Genomic DNA, 18,798 nt, shown 5'->3' on the forward strand with positions numbered 1-18,798 from the left:
GCCATTTAGATGCCCAATCTTCCAGTCTCGCAAGGTCCTCCTGCAATTTACCACAATCTGCTTGTGATTTAACTACTCTGAATAATTTTGTATCATCTGCAAATTTGAACACATCCCTTGTCATATTTCTTTCCAGATCATTTACAAATATATTAAAAAGCACCAGTCCAAGTACAGATCCCTGAGGCACTCCACTGTTTACCTTTTTCCACTGTGAAAATTGACCATTTAATCCCACTCTGTTTCCTGTCTTTTAATCAGTTTGCAATCCACAAAAGGTCATCGCCTCCTATCCCATGACTTTTTAGGGGTTTGTTTGTTTGTTTTTTTTAGAAGCCTCTCATGAAAATGAAATAGAATTTATCTCAAGAACTTGCCTAAAACAGAAGTACTGGTGAGAGAGAAAAGCAACCCATAGCATTCAGGCAGCAAGGACTCCCAAGAAAGCTCCAAATAGAACCACGAGCAGCAGTCCTGTACTGTCTGTGGAAAGCATTAAGTGACAGCACTGGATCCCAACAGGATATGAAAAGCTCAATTCAAAACTGCTTTACTATTGCATGGCATTTCCCTTTGTAGGTGCCAAAACACAGCCAGATCGGGTCTATGGCTGGCTTTTTCTTTCCTCACCCGGTTTCCATTTCTTTGCATTTTAGGTATGTTTAAATGCTACAAAAGAATGTTTTTTCAGCTGATTCATTGGGCATGTAGGTTGACCTTTTTTTTTTTTTTTTTTTGGCTCAGCAGTTTCCTTTTGCTCCTTTGGGATTTAACTCCACCAGAAACAGTTTCTACTATTTTTATATTCACCTCCCAACTTAGCCCAGCCATTACGGTGACAATCCTTGTTCAGGGCCCACAAACCTCAGCTCCCTCCAGAACATGACTAACGTGAACTCTAAATTCTGGCCCACAAGTGACAGCAGCACCTTCCTCCCACATTCTGCTGCTCCCCCAGCCTCAGTTGACCAGAGGCGTAGAAATGGTAACTGGGCAGTAAACCCAGGTCTTCCCCTAAGGCAGCATTGCCAGTGAGCTGGCCCAACCCTCCTATTTCTATATATAGCTGCAGTATTTTACAATTCTTAGCATTTCTACATTGATCCAAGATTTCTCAGAATTATTACCTCTTTCTACCTGGTTTCCTGAATTCTGCAATGCTCAATAAATAGAGTCTAATTGAACTCACAGACTATCTTGCTGTTTTATTTACTGGAATAGGTCCAATCAGCTTGGACAGTTTGCCTTTCTCAAGCAAATAATCTTAGCTACAGTAGTAGTCTTAATTAGCCCCTAGGTCTACTGATTCTACAGTGCACAGTATTCGAGGAATACTACGTTAAGTGCTGTCACTGAAGCAAGCATTCATGGTCTATATCTGTTATAGATCAGAGCACAGGATTCATGCCCATATTCCCAAACATTTGAGAGATGACTAACAATGCATTTACACTACAAGATGAGGCCTTTATGAGTTAGATAAGACCTCTCACTGTATTGCCAGCACCCTCAGACTGTCAATTTGGAAACCCTGTAATGGTGACAATGTATAAAAGGTCAGGACGTAAACGATTTGTTCTCAGGTTGGACACGTCACATTGCCAGTAAGGTTACACAGCATAGTCCTGTTACACTTTGATTACATCATGATTTGAAAAGGACAACTTTATGATGTACTTAATAAGAACAAATCTGGCAAATGGTATTGATCTCATTGTATTCTTTTGACATGTTGCCTGATTAATGTGATCAATAAAAAATTTCATATACAAAAAAAAAAAATAAGAACAAATCCCCAGCAGATTTAATTCCTTTAATATTAAAGAACCGAAGCATCTCATTTTTTACATAATCCAATGTAAAGATAAAATATAATTAGCATTTCAGCATCAACACTGTATTTACAGTGAGCAAAAAGGGGGAAGGAGCACAGGAGATAAAACAGGATATCACCGTAGCAAACAAATCCTAGTGTAAAGGCTAAGCTGTGAAAAGGCTTTGCACACCTTTACTGTCTCCAAGGGAAACGATGGTTGCAGGAACTTCTCTTCCAGAATTCCACATCTTCATTATTTCACAAATTAATATTAAACGTCATTTCATATCTTCTGGCGGGTCATCTTGTGCCGGCTCTGGCCGGTTCTAGGAGATTTGGCGTGCGGATAGTCCCAATGTAAAATCCAAGGAAATACACTGGATGACTTCAATTGTAGTTTTCCTATGTTAAGAGTCATGTGCACAAAAGCTAAGATCATAATCATTCCTTGTTCTTGCATAACGCTTGTACACAACATCACTGAGCGGAAAACTCTGAAGTCTTTCTGTAACTGACAGGACCTTCCCCCGACAGTCAATAAAACACCAGTGCACTGCATTGTTCCACAGATGCTGCTAGGGGTTAATCATCAATCCCTGGGGTTTCACCCTGTTGTATTCTGGAGGCTATCCTGATGGCTTCTTCCAAGGACTGCTGCTCCGCAAGCTGAAACATTTTCAAAACATGTATCAAGTCATCACAAAAGCGAATTGTATACTTTTGAAAATGTTATTTGACTTATTATGAACAATTAAATGTGGTTGGGGGTCAGGAATTATTCTGGGCTAACTAGTCCTATCACTCTAGGCCAGTTAGCATGGTGAAAGTGCCTATGTATTAACTGTGCACGCTGCATAGTGCATGTGTATTATGCTTAGGGCGGGTTTCCTCCATGCTAACATTTTTCATAGCACACACAGTTCTTTTTTAAATAAACATGTTCAGTTTCAGTGTCCATTTCTTGGTGCACTTGTAGCACATGGATACCACAGAGGCGTAAAATTGTTAACACATCCATAAATATCTTTAATCTTATGTACACAAAATGCAATGGTCCTGCAGTTAGCATTGCCAGCCTGCACTTTTCTCCTCTGTATTAAGCACTCCAGCTTCATTTGCAGAACATTGCCTGGGAAGAAATCTTAGCAGCGCCCAAAAACTGCATTGTTAAAACATTTATTAGCCTTCCTAAAAGGCACCATCTCTGCACAACTACTTTGTTAGTTTTCTTTTAACCAATTTCACTTAAATGCAAATCCCCAATAAGAGCTGTCCTAGCCTGTTCCTAAGTATTGAACATTAAAATGTCCGCAAGGGTATTGATCATTAAATGTTCAATACCCTTGCGGACACATTAAAGACTTTTAAATCCTGCTTTCTTCCAGGGAATTCCTTTCAGGGATTTAAGCATATTAATGTTCTCAACGTAGTTCTTTCATAGAAGACAAATAGTTTTGTGTATCTTGTTAATGTGATCATGACTAGACTGCCTGCTCTATTTTCTTTAAACTATGCCAGTGCTTCTCAACCCAGTTTTCAGGATAGCCACCATGAATATGCATGAGATAGATCTGCATACAATGGAGACAGTGCTCACACACATTTCTCTCATGCATATTCATTATGAATAGCCTGAAAACCTGAATGGCTAGGGGTGCCCCGAGGACTGGTTTGAGAAGCACTGATCAATGCTGTCAATAAAACTACTGAATATGTTTTTCAGCAAAAAGGTTTCAACCATTTCATTTTCATTATTTATTCAGTTGGGGCTGAGCTGGCTTTATTTTTAGTTGCATTTACTAGGAAAGGCTGGTGCCAATAATGCCACTTTCATTTCTACATTTTCCATCAGAGGGGTTTGGCTGGAGGCTCAGCCAGCCTTTAAAATTTATGGGTAGGAGGGACAAGTGTAGGAATCGGGCCAGAAGGCCCGCAATCAACTTTTTTTTTTTTAAAGCATAACAGTACCAGTTAACTGGATATCTTTTGAAGACATCCGCTTGAGGGGTAGGTCATCCAGCCACGCAAGGCAAACCTAATCAGCTGACCAAAAGTTATTGGATAACTTTAATCAGGGATGGTCAGCAGAACATTTATCCCACTGAATACCTGGGGCAAGTTATCCCGCTGATTGCCCTAATGATATCTGGTTGGGTGAGCATGGTGGGGGGAGGCAACCAAGCTCCACACCAACTCACTGCTAACTTCTTACTTTACGCTTACAGTTAATGTCATTCTTATGCACATTTTTCACATAAATCTGAGTGTAATTATTAATTCTCAGAGCAGCCAATAAAATGCTTGATGCTAGAAAACCAGACAAAGGAGAACATGAAAAAAAAACCAAACCCCAGCATTACTAGTGAAAGCGTCAGTACTAAGCAACTATTCCACACAACGTATGGAGAGAGATCATCAAGTACCAAGAGATGTAATCAGAGACCAAGAAAATGTGGCCTAAGGATACAGAAACAGTACTCACCTGATTAAAACACTTCCAAGAGCATCTTGAGATGTTGCCTGTACCTGCATAAAATGTTCTCAGAATCTCTAGGATTATTGCCAGTATGAGAAAAGTTGTCTTTCTTTGCCCATGTAGCCTGATTTAGGGTAATATTTCCACTTAGGGCTTTAGTGTGTTCTAAAATTAGATTTTTATACATCCTTACATGTATTTTCAGGAATCAAAATATTCAGAGATCAGTAGGAAAAGTAGGCGACAATGAAAGACAGTCATCAAATGAAAGCAATCTGTTTTCCACTGTTAGGGAAGGCGGTGCACTTACTTGCACTGCGATCTGAGTTCCATTCGATGTGGCTAGTAATGTCACGGGCCTAGTTTCCGTGGTGACTAGGTGATGCCCATGTTGCTGATGCCCTGATTCTGAGGTTGCTGTGTGGAAAGCCGCCAAGTCTTGTGCCACAATGGCAACCTTCAAGCAAAGTAGGATCAATTAATAATCTGAAAATACAAGAAATTCATGTACACCTAACCGTCCACAAGGGCCAATACCGAGGCGAGATGGGCAAGGACCTTTGCACAAGTGGGCGTTTCCTGCAGATTTTATTGGATTCTCTAAACCATCAAGAGGATGGCCACACTGGACATTTCAAACATCAATAAGGCCAGCTGGGGAGGTCTTCCTCAGTTTACTGAATCCAGGGTGGGTTGGGAGTGGAAGAGAGCCTTTCTGAGTTGTGTGTTGAGAAGGGATCATGTATGATCCTTTTGGTTATTTGAAATACTGGGGAAGGGGGTAGGCATGGGTGCAGAGTTCCCAGGGGTGTGGCAGACAGTGTGTCAGTAATAATATTTCTAGGTTTCTCAAAAGTTAGCAACCCTAGCACACCCCAAGAAACTTTAGCCCTGCCTCCCCCCTATCCCCATACCTCTCACCTAGGGAAGCAAGGGGCAGGGAGGGTGAAGGATGGATTCATGGTGGAATGAGATATTTCTGTGTGTGTTTCACTCTCTCACCCGCCTTACATATCCCCTTCTCTCATTCCTCCCTCTTGCAACATACCACGTTTATGGTATGAGCAAAACAATCATTATAGAGACTCTAAATCTAGGAAGAAACTCGGGTATCTGGTTATCATAATGAAGATTTCTGCAGTCTGAGCCTCCAAAGCCTGTATTCTTAGAGGACAATGTCCATGCACCTCCCCCATGGCTCCGAAGAGATAGTGATGTGGATGGGAGCTCCAGAAACTGCCATCCTTACCTGACTTTCCCTGCCAGCTCCTCAGAACTCACTGCTTTCCTCCCTGTGGTCTGCACAGTTACTGAAAACGTCTTATGGGTGTGCTGCAGCCTAAGTGGTTCCTTTTGCACAAATGGCACTAAAACTAGCAATGCATAATATAGCCAATCCTTGCACAGGCATGCATTTCAGACTTAAATAAATACAACTCAAATAACCCTCAATTACTGGATGGCAGAATATTGTATCTGTCCTTTCCATTTTCCCCTGAAAAACACACAAAATAAAAAGCAAACGTATGAGAAGCTGACAGTGTGACCTCATGTAACCTACAAATTTCCATCTAACAGGTTATGGGACCATTCTGCACCTTTTGCAAGGTTTTAAAGAAAGAAGATGTCAGCTAATGTCCATGTTAGATGTTCCATATCTCATCCAAAGTAAAACATATTTATAAGTGGAAAAAGTACTTTTGAATCAAAATGCAGGAGCATATTTTACCTGCTGCCCTTCTGTGCCTTCTGCAGTAACCATTGCTACAGAATGTGTCCCTGCTGAAGATATAACAGCATCATGGGCAGGCACTGTGATGGTGGTGCCATCCTGCGTTACCATCGTGATGGTGTTGCCAATCGCATGCATGTCAGCTTGAGATATATTGACCTGAAACGCAAGCCAGTTTGGAAATGTGAAATGATCTGCTCCTATTGACGCTTGGCACTTTGCATGAATTCAATGTTCTGACTCGCACGACAATGCCTGTTTACAAGCCATTATTATTCATTTTCAGATTACAGGTAATATGGCACAGGTTTACAGAATACTTGAATGAAGTCTGAGGAACCACAAAGAATGCATAAACAAAGAAAAAAAAAATATATATAGAAGGACTGGGGGAATTGGAACTACGGTATCTTATGTAAATAAAGTGGAGAATGCTTACATGCTGGGTCCCATCCTGGGTTATCAGTGCTACCTGCTGGCCCAATGCTGTGGAAACCTGGGATGGAATGCCATCTTCTTCATCTACGCCGGTCACGTAGGTTATATGCGGCACTTTGAGTACATCTTCATCTGACCCTAATGATATGTTACAAAAACAGAAGAGATTTTACATGTTCTCAGCACTTAATGCAAAAAACTCAGAATTAAAAAAATAAATAAATTTGGCTCATCAAAATGGTTTTGGAGTTTTAGGAAATCTATAAATACAATAAAATACCTACAGTACTTGAATGTAAATCTGCTTTGAAGTGCCACAAAATGGAATATAAAGAAATGCAAAATAAAATAAACTGTATGGATTGTTGTAAAAGAGAAACTTGTAAAGAGAAAAGAATGGCAATAACTGATTTTAGCACTTGAAAAATATTTCCTTCAATAGATCATAAAAATGCAAAAAATAAATAGCAATGCAGTATTGTGTAATTTGTATTAAACATTAACCTGCTGTCTGTGTTCACTGCCAACAAAACAGTCTATTACAGTTTACTTATAGTACAAAAAAGAACCGGTCATTAAAGTGACTCTGCATCCCACTAGATTATAGAATTGTGCCATTATGTACACAGTGAGATAATAATGTGCTATCTTTGTAAATGATTAACCGAAATAAAATGGTGATTTTTCCCCAACTCTGTATTTGCTTGTCAGCTCTCTAAGGAAAAATCATTCCTTAAAGTCCAGTTTACTTTTAGAGGCAAATTTTCAAAAGGTATTTGTCAAGATAACTAGGGAATTCCTGGGCATGATTTTTCTGGCTGAAAACTGTGCAGTCCCTGTAAATATACTCCTGGGGGAGTGCAGTCCCTGTAAATATACTCCTGGGGGAGCTGGAAACCATGTGCACGCTTTGATTTTTAAATCCAGGCACCTGGTTTCCCAATAGGTAAAGGGCCTGCAAGGTTTCCCTCTGAAAATTTACTCTGTGGGTAAAAAAGTGCAGCTACGTGGGCTACTGAAACTTGCCCTCTGAATGCATTTCAAACGGCACATAAAGCTCTTGCTACTGAGAAAACCTGATGAGCAATACAGGCTATTAAAATACCCACAGGCTAGGTTTTGTTCCACAATCTTAAGTTTAAATGTAAATGAATACATTCACAATTGCATTCTAACAGAACGCGATAACAGCAACATACACAGACATTTTATAAGCAGCATTTATCGGATGATTTGCTCATCATTCTGGTACAGAATAGAGAAAATGTTCTCTTGAGCTTTTCTAAAAAGAAAAAAAGATAAGGGCATTAGATAAGATCTTTTGATGTTTTTGGGGCTTCTTTAGTTATAACTTAGATTTTTTTCTTGTTGCGATTATTGCTTTTATAGTTTTCTTTAGTCCAGATTTGAATTGCTCTATTCTCTTTTGTTTCTATTTCCTATTGAATGGTTGTTGGTGTAATTTTATTGACTGCACATTGCTTTGGTTGACCTATTTTTGTTTAGTATGACAGTTCACAAATGATTAAAATTAAAACGAAACTAAAATTTACTGACTACAGTAGGTTTGCACTGTAATTTTACCTTCGAACCAAAATCAGGACAAGAGAAGGAACGTGAAAGGACCTAACAGTAATGAATATTAAGATCACAGAGCCATGAAGAAACTCAAAGTATTCCCCAGATTTAAAAAAAAGAGTAGGCATAGAATTAATTTTTTTTTCACCAATTAAAACATATCTGAAACCCATGTCCTACAGCCTCTTTGCAAGAGATTGCAAGTGTTTACAGGAGTTTCATTACTTTAAACACAAAAAATTCCCTGAGGGACACTTCACAGAGAGTCTCTCTACAGAAAGGAACAGAGGAGCAAGCACAGACCTGGTTGAGGATCAAAGAAAGCTTCCTGCTCTTCCTCAATGGGCTCGGTGTCGTTGTGCGCCGTCCGCTTGTGCATAGCTAGCGTGGAAATCTGCTTGTACGTTTTCCCACAGTGGTTGCAGTTGTACGGCTTGGAATGAGTATGGACGACGTGGTGCTTGTATAAACTCGAGTATTCTGTAAACCGTTTGTCACAGCCGGGGACAGTACATACATAAGGCTTCTCCCCTAATAAGCCACAAGGATACAATGAGATCAGAACCTTCTCAGGTAATATGAGCAATTCTGGCTGTGGAACACTGGTAATTATATACAGGTATATTGATTTTACCAAGAAAATAATTAAAAACAAAACAAAACCCAAAAAACCCCAGAAACGGGTACTGCACGTATCATATTGTGCATCTGTGTTTTTTCTCTTTTCTTTCCCAGATGGTCCCACAGGACAGAAGCATGACCTTGGACCTCTTAGGAAGGGAATGCTCTCGCACTGGATCCTACTGCAGGTCTAGGTAGCAAAACCCAATATATACATCTTACGTATTCTGAGAAATATTCTTGGTTCTGAAATAACTTTTTTGGGTAAAATGTCCAGAGTGCTATAATGGAAAATTGGTTCTTACCTGCTAGTTTTCATTCCTGTATTACCATAGATCAGTCCAGACTCCTGGGTTTTGCCTCCCATCCAGCAGGTGGAGACAGAGAAAGCTTTACAGACACCGCCTCTTAACCTGGTGTGCCACCTGCATCTCTTCAGTATTAATCAGTACCCAAGCAGAAAATATTTAACAAAAAAAAAAATCTAGCCAATTAACTCTACTATATTCCCCGGAACGAGCAGAGGAGAAGGAAATTCGTAATTAAGGACTATAATTAAATGTCGAACATGCCCTTAAAGACTAATGAGAAACCTGTGCCATTTTTCAGAATTAATCAGAACTATTAAAATAGACAGATCGTGCAGACTCTCAAACTCCTTTCCCCTACTGGATGGGTCTATGGACTGATCTGTAGTACTACAGGAACGAAAATTAGCAGGTAAGAACCAATTTTCCTTTCCCTGTATGTACCTAGATCAGTCTGTGAGGGAGTCAGTTGGACCGTTAGATGATCGAGGGGTTAAAGGGGCACTTAGAGAAGATAAGGCCATCGCGGAAAGATTAAATGATTTCTTTGCTTCGGTGTTTACTGAAGAGGATGTTGGGGAGGTACCCGTAATGGAGAAGGTTTTCATGGGTAATGATTCAGATGGACTGAATCAAATCACGGTGAACCTAGAAGATGTGGTAGGCCTGATTGACAAACTGAAGAGTAGTAAATCACCTGGACCGGATGGTATACACCCCAGAGTTCTGAAGGAACTAAAAAATGAAATTTCAGACCTATTAGTAAAAATTTGTAACTTATCATTAAAATCATCCATTGTACCTGAAGACTGGAGGATAGCAAATGTAACCCCAATATTTAAAAAGGGCTCCAGGGGCGATCCGGGAAACTACAGACCGGTTAGCCTGACTTCAGTGCCATGAAAAATAGTGGAAAGTGTTCTAAGCATCAAAATCACAGAACATATAGAAAGACATGGTTTAATGGAACAAAGTCAGCATGGCGTTACCCAAGGCAAATCTTGCCTCACAAATCTGCTTCACTTTTTTGAAGGAGTTAATAAACATGTGGATAAAGGTGAACTGGTAGATGTAGTGTACTTGGATTTTCAGAAGGTGTTTGACAAAGTTCCTCATGAGAGTCTTCTAGGAAAAGTAAAAAGTCATGGTATAGGTGGCGATGTCCTTTCTTGGATTGCAAACTGGCTAAAAGACAGGAAACAGAGAGTAGGATTAAATGGGCAATTTTCTCAGTGGAAGGGAGTGGACAGTGGAGTGCCTCAGGGATCTGTATTGGGACCCTTACTGTTCAATATATTTATAAATGATCTGGAAAGAAATACGACGAGTGAGATAATCAAATTTGCAGATGACACAAAATTGTTCAGAGTAGTTAAATCACAAGCAGATTGTGATAAATTGCAGGAAGACCTTGTGAGACTGGAAAATTGGGCATCCAAATGGCAGATGAAATTTAATGTGGATAAGTGCAAGGTGATGCATATAGGGAAAAATAACCCATGCTATAATTACATGATGTTGGGTTCCATATTAGGTGCTACAACCCAAGAAAGAGATCTAGGTGTCATAGTGGATAACACATTGAAATCGTCGGTTCAGTGTGCTGCGGCAGTCAAAAAAGCAAACAGAATGTTGGGAATTATTAGAAAAGGAATGATGAATAAAACGGAAAATGTCATAATGCCTCTGTATCGCTCCATGGTGAGACCGCACCTTGAATACTGTGTACAATTCTGGTCGCCGCATCTCAAAAAAGATATAATTGCGATGGAGAAGGTACAGAGAAGGGCTACCAAAATGATAAGGGGAATGGAACAACTCCCCTATGAGGAAAGACTAAAGAGGTTAGGACTTTTCAGCTTGGAGAAGAGACGACTGAGGGGGGATATGACAGAGGTGTTTAAAATTATGAGAGGTCTAGAACGGGTAGATGTGAATCGGTTATTTACTCTTTCGGATAGTAGAAAGACTAGGGGTCACTCCATGAAGTTAGCATGGGGCACATTTAAAACTAATCGGAGAAAGTTCTTTTTTACTCAACGCACAATTAAACTCTGGAATTTGTTGCCAGAGAATGTGGTTCGTGCAGTTAGTATAGCTGTGTTTAAAAAAGGATTGGATAAGTTCTTGGAGGAGAAGTCCATTACCTGCTATTAAGTTCACTTAGAGAATAGCCACTGCCATTAGCAATGGTTACATGGAATAGACTTAGTTTTTGGGTACTTGCCAGGTTCTTATGGCCTGGATTGGCCACTGTTGGAAACAGGATGCTGGGCTTGATGGACCCTTGGTCTGACCCAGTATGGCATTTTCTTATGTTCTTAAGTCCAGACGCCTGGGATGTACCAAAGCTTCCCTAACCTGGATGGGACTGCGAGAGTCCCACTTGAAGTACACTTCTACCAAAATTGTCGATGTCTGGGGCCTGGACGTCCAATCGGTAGTGTCTGGCAAAAGGTACATAAAGACTTCCAAGTAGCTGCAATGCAAATCCCTTGTGGCAAAATCAGTTGACACTCTGCCCAGGAGGTCGCCTGTGAACGGGTAGAATGAGCCCTTAACCCCTCCGCGACAGGATGATCGCGACAGATATAAGCGGACCCAATAGCCTCCTTCAACCAACGCGCTATCGTGGCCTTTGATGCTTTCTGATCCTTTTCTGCACCACTCTATAGCACAAAAAGGTGATCCAACAATCGGAAACTGTTAGTGACCTCTAGATACCACAACAAAGCCCGGCATTTCAATTCTCTTGCATGAGAAGTATCCATCTCCAGATCTGTAAAGGCTGGAAGCTCCTCTGACTGACTTAAGTGGAACGCTGAAACTACCTTCAGCAGAAAAAAAAACAGAACTGTCCTGAGTGAAAATCCGAAATCTGCAGAAAAGCTTCCCTGCATGACAGGGCTTGAAGCTCAGACACCCTTTTGGCTAAAAAAACCACTACCAAGAAAACCACCTTCAAAGATAGATCTTTTAGGGTGGCCCTCTTAAGAGGCTGAAATGGCACCTCACACATGCCTCTGAGGATCAAGTTAAAGCTCCATGAAGGACACAACTTATGAACAGGGGGGGGGGGTGCAAATGCTTCGCCCTGCAAAGGAAATGCACCACATCCTGATGCGCAGCCAGAGTTGCTCCATGAATCTTGCCCCACAAGCAGCTCAAGGCTGACACCTGCACTCTCAGGGAATTAAAGGATAAAGCTTTCATCAAGCCTCTCTGCAAAAAGGCCAGAATCTACACCACTGAGGCTCTCTGAGAAAAAACTCCCTGCTCCATACACCAAGACTCAAAGACCCTCCAAACCCGGACATATGCCAAGGAAGTAGCAATCTTGTGAGCTCGCAGCAGAGTAGAAATAAGAACATCCTCCAGATAGCCTTTCTTCCTCTATTGCCTCCTTTCAAAAGCCAAGCTACTAGACAAAAGCAATCCGCTTGATCTGAAAATACAGAGCCCTGCTGTACAAGATTTAGCAGATGGCCCCGCCTCAGGGGGCTGTCCACTGCTAGAGTGACCAGATCCACAAAGCAAGGTCTTTGTGGCACTCTGGAGCCACGTGAATCACCTTTCCTGGGTGGACCTCTATTCTCCTTCAACCTTGCCCACCAGAAGTAGATCAGAAGGTCGTGTTGCCAAGGAAGCACCAGGGCATCAACCCCCTTCGCTCTGTGCTCTCTTCTGCTACTGAAGAAACGCAGTGCCTTGGCATTCCTCAGAGTTGCCATCAGATCCATATAAGGCATGTCCCATCCTCCATTAGCTCCCATTCTGTGGGATCCAATAGTTGCTGGCTGAGAAAATCCACTTGCACATAGCAGCATCGCACATAGTGAGGTCTGACAATTAAGGCCAATTGCTGCTCCACCCAGGACATCAGCATCTCCATTTCAAGAGCAACCAGCCGACTCTTGGTTCCTCCCTGATAGTTGATGTAGGCCACCATTCTCACATTGTCTGACAGGACTTTGACTGCCCGGTTGTGCAGAAGGGGGAAGAAACTTCTCCAGAGCCAACCACACCACCCTTTGTCAATAGGCGTTTGATGAACCAAGTTGCTTCCTCCACCGACCACTGGCCCTTTACAGACTTGGACTAACAGACAGCCCCCCAACCAGTGAGACTGGCATCGGTAGTCACTACCATCCACTGAAGTACCGTTAGGTCCATCCCATGCCCCAAATGGTCCCGGCCAAGCCACCACCAAAGACCGGGCCTGGCAAACTCTGTAAGCAGCAGTAGAAGATGAAACATCGGATCCCACTGGGATAGTAACGCTTTCTGTAGAGGTCTTATATGAGCAAACACCCACAGGACGAGCACCAAGGTTGTGGCAATGGAACAGAGGACCTGCAAGTAATCCCAGACCCTGGGCACTTGGGTGTCCAACAGGTTCCAAACTTGCACCTGCAGCTTGGCGATCCGCTCCTCCGTGAGAAAGGCCTTGCCCACACGGTATCGAAGTGCGTGCCCAAGAACTCCAGAACATGTGAAGGAAAAAGGTGGCTCTTGGCCAGATTCACAACCTAGCCTAAGGTTCTCAAGCGGTGCAAGACCACTTTTACCGCCTGTCTGAAAAGTTCCTCCGACTTTGCTTGGATGAGCCAGTCGTCCCGATATGGATGAACTAGCACCCCCTCCTTTCTGAGGGCTGCCGCTACCACCATCACTTTGGTGAAAGTCCTCGGAGCAGTGGCTAGACGAACAGAAGAGTGTAAAACTGAAAATGTTCTCAGAGAATCATGAATCTGAGGTATCGCTGATGATCCCGGCGGATACCAATGTGCAGATTCAAATCCAGGGAAGCCAAGAACTCCCTGCTGCTCACTGCCGCTATGACAGCCCCGAGAGTCTCCATCTGGAAATGTGGAACTTTGAAGGTGAAAGTGGCTCTCAAGTCCAGAATTGGATGCAAGGATCCTTCCTTTTTTCACACCACAAAATAAATGGAATAATGTCCCATTCCCTGGAGGACGGCCCCCAGCATTCTCAGTCTCTGGAAGGTCTCCTGAACAATCAGTTTCTTCATTGGCAAAATGCAGGGAGATACCATGAATAGGTTTCTTAGGGGCTGAGCAAATTCTAAAGCGTAGCCTTGTCCTATCACACTTAGAACTCGCTGGTCCGATTGTGATCTTGATCCACTCCTTGTTAAAAAAAAACAAAACAAAAAAAAAAAAAGTCAACCAATCCCTGATGACTGGGACCAGGGAGTGGGTCAGCCTCACCTCATTGCGTGGATTTGGCTCTGCTAGGCCCTTGGCCTGAACTAAGTAGGCCATCCTTTGGGGGGGATAGTGCAATCAGGGAAATCGTCCTGGGTCCCACACCTGCACAATAGTCTTGCCCCTGACATCACGTCGGGGAAGCTGGTGGGTGGGGCTGAATGCAGCAGGAGCTGTTCACAATGCTTTCATGACAAACTCTATGGCCTGATGCTGTCTCTCCTCCTCCTGTACAGCTGATCTCTATGGCACACCCCAACCCTGCCAACATGTCCGGGTTTGCAGCTGCCAATGGCCCTCCCCCCCCCCCCCCCCCGACCTCTCCACTGCTGCTGCTTTTCCTGCTCTTGGTCCCATCCAGCTGCCAGATAAAAATAAACCTGGGCGTTGGTAGAGCCTTGCTCTCTTGTGGCTGCTGTTTCTTAAAGGGGCATCACCCCCAAAAAACAAATGGGGGGAAAAAAATAGACATGGGCTGAGTGTAGCCATGGGAGCTACCAAAACATCCAGTCCCTGAAAGGGGCAGCATCTAAGGCACTGGCCACCACTTTGTTTCTGCCTGCTGCTTAACCTCCTGTGGGGGAGTGAGGAATCCTCTCTCCTGCTCTTGAACTTCTTTGAAGGGTGGGGGATTAGGGATGGATAACTGACCCCTCCCCAACCTCTGGTGGGGATGGGGGAGAAGAATCTCTGCTTGAGCAGATTTACCTTGTGCCCCATACACCCCTCCCCCCAGGATCAAGTCTGGTTTTCCAGCCCTAAAAATCTTCTGAAATGATTAATGCTTACTTCAAAGCCAAACATCATGAGGCCAATATTCAGAAGCCGAAAAGGTCTCCTTCTAAATGGAAAAACTGGCATATTTAGAGACTTATCCGGCTATAATCCTGCGAACTAGCCAAGCCACTCAGTGGCTGAATATTGCCCTCCCATGAGGTTAATGGGATGAGTCACTAAACCTTTTCTCCCATTCTGTCTCTATGGAGGGGGGACAAAAAACCCCCAAAACAAACCAAAACTTAGTGTGTCTGGCCCCGAGCGTACAGTAGGAATGGGCTGAAAAACTATGAATTGCTATTGCAGACCTGGTTCATAACTCTGAGATTTGCCAGCACATGGAGTCCAACGTACTACGTTCACAATCACAGCAAGAGCTCCAAAAATCTGGGAAGAAGAAAGGACTTTGACCCCTCCCCAATCCTGCAATTCAGTTTCAGGAACTTGCAGCTTCGTTAGCATCTGAAGTGGAATCTGAATTGCTGGGTTATGATTGGTCCCCTGCACAATTTATAGACATAGCGCCAGGCTCCTGCTGTCCTGTCCGAGCACTTCTTGTACAAATAGACCAAGCTCTTCTAAGAAAACATTTAGGGAAAATATCAAAAGTATTTTTTTTTGCAGAACAAATGTGTTCTACAGCCTGTTAAAAGCAAACCTGTGAACTACTGGTGGAGTACCTGTGTGTATCCGCACATGGTTCTTATAATTTGTTGCACTAGCAAATGCCCTTCCGCAGCCGGGCTCTGTACAGTAGTATGGTCTTTCCCCGGTGTGGGTCCTGATGTGAACTTTTCGAATATTAGATGTTGTGAATGACCTGCCACAGCCCTCAACAGGACATTTAAAGGGTCTCTCACCTGAGAAAAAGAAACAAGAGACAAACAGATTCATTTCAATGGTTGAGACATATTGGGCCCGATATTCAAACTCCATATAGCCAGAAAACAGGGCTTATTTGGCTATCTAGCGGCCGCTGAATATCTGGTTATGTTCAGGGGCCGCTACAAAGCCAGATAAGTCCCTTACTGTAGGATTTATCATTCTGCTATAAATGTAGTGGATTGATGAGCCACAGCTAGAAAAGGGGCGGGGGGATGATAGTACATGTTTTCGCCCACCGCAGTTGCAGTGCGGCACACACTATTTGCCCCCATAGCGCCACCGTAAAAGGTGTAGTTATTTTTGGCGCTGTTGCGTTAAACATTAATCGCCTGCAGCGGTACCGGAAAAATTTATTTCCTAACCCTACACAAACCCCTCCCCTTTCCCTCATTTAAATGTTATCGTTGCAATGTGGTTGTTATGACCCTGTTATTCGGCTATCTAGCTAACGTGGGGCGGGCAGTGAGTGGCTCGGGGCAGCACTACTTAGCCGGATAAGTTTTCCATCTAAGTTAGACCTGCTCAATAGACCTATACACGGATATTCAGTGGCATTATCGTGCTGCTGAATATCCTTATAACTTTGCTGGATAAATGTTATCTGGCCGTATAGGCTATGAATATCTACCTCACAGCCACTGCAAACACCAGGACCTAGAGTGATAAAATTCAATCACTTGTATGCATTACTGTCATGGCATAAAGTTTTTTGAAGAACGAACCTGGGGAAAGATCTATACATTTTTGGAGCTTGGCCTGCTGAAATCATCTGTTCATATTTAAATATTGCATATATGAGGAGGTTAATAGTGTCATGTAAAAGACTCGCTTGTTTGCTTTAAAACAATTTTTGCAGATGACCCTTTCCCAGATAAAAATCTCCTCACTACAACTGGTTAAAGCTGGGATTAACTAAAGAAACATGAATAGTTGCTGTCAGCTCAGTTTCTCTTTGTCACTACTGTAGTCGAGGCAACACCATATTTTGTTTGAGGAGGAATATTTTGCCCTTTCCTCCCTTGGCAGTGACAACTGGAGGCTCAAACCCTGAGAAGGTGACTACTCATGTCTGTCTTTCTGTAGAGACTGACTGTCCTGCGCAGTGAAAGAATCTGGGTCCAGAAAACTTGGGTCCGTTACTTGTTCTCTGCAGGAGGCAAACACTTTTGAAAAGTGGACCGTGTCCTCCTGACAACAGAGAAACCCAGAAACGGAGTGCAAGCAGAAAGGATTCCTGTCGGGAGACATTTGGCCCATGGCATTGCCTCGCATGCGGCAGGGAAGATGTTCAGGCGAGCCAGGGGGAATAGTCGGCTCTGTCTCGTGCAAACGTACCCCGTGGAATTTCTCCACGCACACACACAGACCTTTGTGAATGGAAAGGACAGAAAATGGGTTTCATTCCAGCAGCCTGTACCAAGAAGGGAGGAGGAAGACGGATCAAGGAAGCCACAAATGGGTCAGGTAATTTGCCCCTGAGAAGCTTCTGGGGTCAGTTCTTAGCCGTTACTTAAAGAAAAGCAATCAGGTGAACAAGTCTGCCTTCTGCAGTCCATCTGAATGACAGCGTGAGAGCTCTGGCTAGTTTCCCTTCGAGCTCAGTCCTTGGTTTGTTCTGTTCATCTGTGCCTGTGGCCCACAGCTGCAACAAGGGAGGTAAGTAAGAGACAGGACAAGGCGCCCCGAGGCACTGTGTATCATGTTCTGGACCTCTCCTTCCCACAATGCCTGGGAACTAAGACTTTTGATATCTCCCAAAATCAGTTCCTACCGGGTTGCCTGCCAAGGCTGGGAGTTCGTTAAGCATGTGTTAATGTAGTGCTTCGTTGTCATGGTTACCTGCAGGTCCTGTTTAATCACTACTGCAAAGTAACCTTGCAAACAAAGAAGGGAATACAACTCAGAGCTGCCTTTAACTTGAGTACATATTGGGGTTTTTTTTTTTCAACAAGCGGTTCTCTTACGTAACCGCTGTGCTGTTTGTAAACCAGCTTGGATATTAAAAAAAAAAACTCTCCCGCAGGCCTGCTCTCTTTGAAATGGATTTTAACAAGGTGGCAGGAAAGCTGCCTTGCGTACCTGTGTGAGTTCGGATGTGTTTCTGCAGGTCCCCCGACGTCTTGAAGGACTTGGTACAGTTCTCCTCTGAGCAGCGGTATGGCTTTTCTCCAGTATGGGTTCTGACATGGCTTTTTAATCCATAGCCTTAAGCAAGACACAAAACAAATGCATATCAGAAGTGCAAATCTGCCCATTACAGAATCCTGATGGAGCACAGTAAAATGACAGAGGGTCCGATGCTGGTTTGGGAGCAGAGCACCAGGAACTGGCTCAGAGGCACAAAATGAATTTTGTCCAGCTGGAAAGAAAAAAAAAAGCTTTCTTCAAATGTCTTTCCCCTTGCTGAACCCCCTTTCTTCCTTGCCCCTAACTCCAGTAAATTAAGCATCCCCCTTCTCCACCTTGGTTGAAAGAGGGTCTCGCTCCAGATGTAAACAGTTATGATGGCGTTATTTTAACGTTTCCGAATGACGGTTTATAAAACTCCTTAAATAAAATAATAAATAAAAATGTATCTTTAAACAACGTAACTTATTGTGCATGCTAGGGATCCTTAGCAGTCAAAAATCTTAAAAGGCACCAACTGAATCTAGGTTCACAGGTTTTCACAGCAGGGTTGTAGCAGCATCAGCACCAACAACAAAAAACTTTCTTCCTCCAAATCCGTATTTCACAGAAAAAATACCAGAACTGCTCTCTGACAACAGAGAAAACCAGAAACGGGGATTCCTGTTGGGAGATATTTGGCCCATGGCATTGTCTCTCATGCGGCAGGGAAGATGTTCAGGCGAGCCAGAATATAGTATTCACATTCCCCTTTGAGCTGCCATCAAACACAGTCACATTCATCACTGACCTACTAGCTGCAGTATAACTCT

General features: G+C 43.0%; 1 protein-coding gene across 1 annotated transcript in view; it reads right to left on the bottom strand.

Moving 5' to 3' along the window:
* Positions 1–1,798: 1,798 nt before the first annotated feature.
* ZNF143 (zinc finger protein 143) overlaps positions 1,799–18,798 on the bottom strand; it is a 49,986-nt gene continuing 32,986 nt past the window's right edge. The window contains exons 11-17 of the mRNA XM_029582836.1: positions 17,939–18,064; positions 15,655–15,834; positions 8,344–8,571; positions 6,464–6,600; positions 6,022–6,183; positions 4,603–4,749; positions 1,799–2,482 (exon numbers count right to left, since the gene is read on the bottom strand). Coding sequence (XP_029438696.1) covers positions 2,399–2,482; positions 4,603–4,749; positions 6,022–6,183; positions 6,464–6,600; positions 8,344–8,571; positions 15,655–15,834; positions 17,939–18,064 — 1,064 coding nt within the window. The 3' untranslated portion in view covers positions 1,799–2,398. The remainder of the gene's footprint in view (positions 2,483–4,602; positions 4,750–6,021; positions 6,184–6,463; positions 6,601–8,343; positions 8,572–15,654; positions 15,835–17,938; positions 18,065–18,798) is intronic.

The sequence above is a fragment of the Rhinatrema bivittatum genome, chromosome 17, assembly GCF_901001135.1.
Source record: "Rhinatrema bivittatum chromosome 17, aRhiBiv1.1, whole genome shotgun sequence".
In the NCBI taxonomy this organism is placed as follows: domain Eukaryota; kingdom Metazoa; phylum Chordata; class Amphibia; order Gymnophiona; family Rhinatrematidae; genus Rhinatrema; species Rhinatrema bivittatum.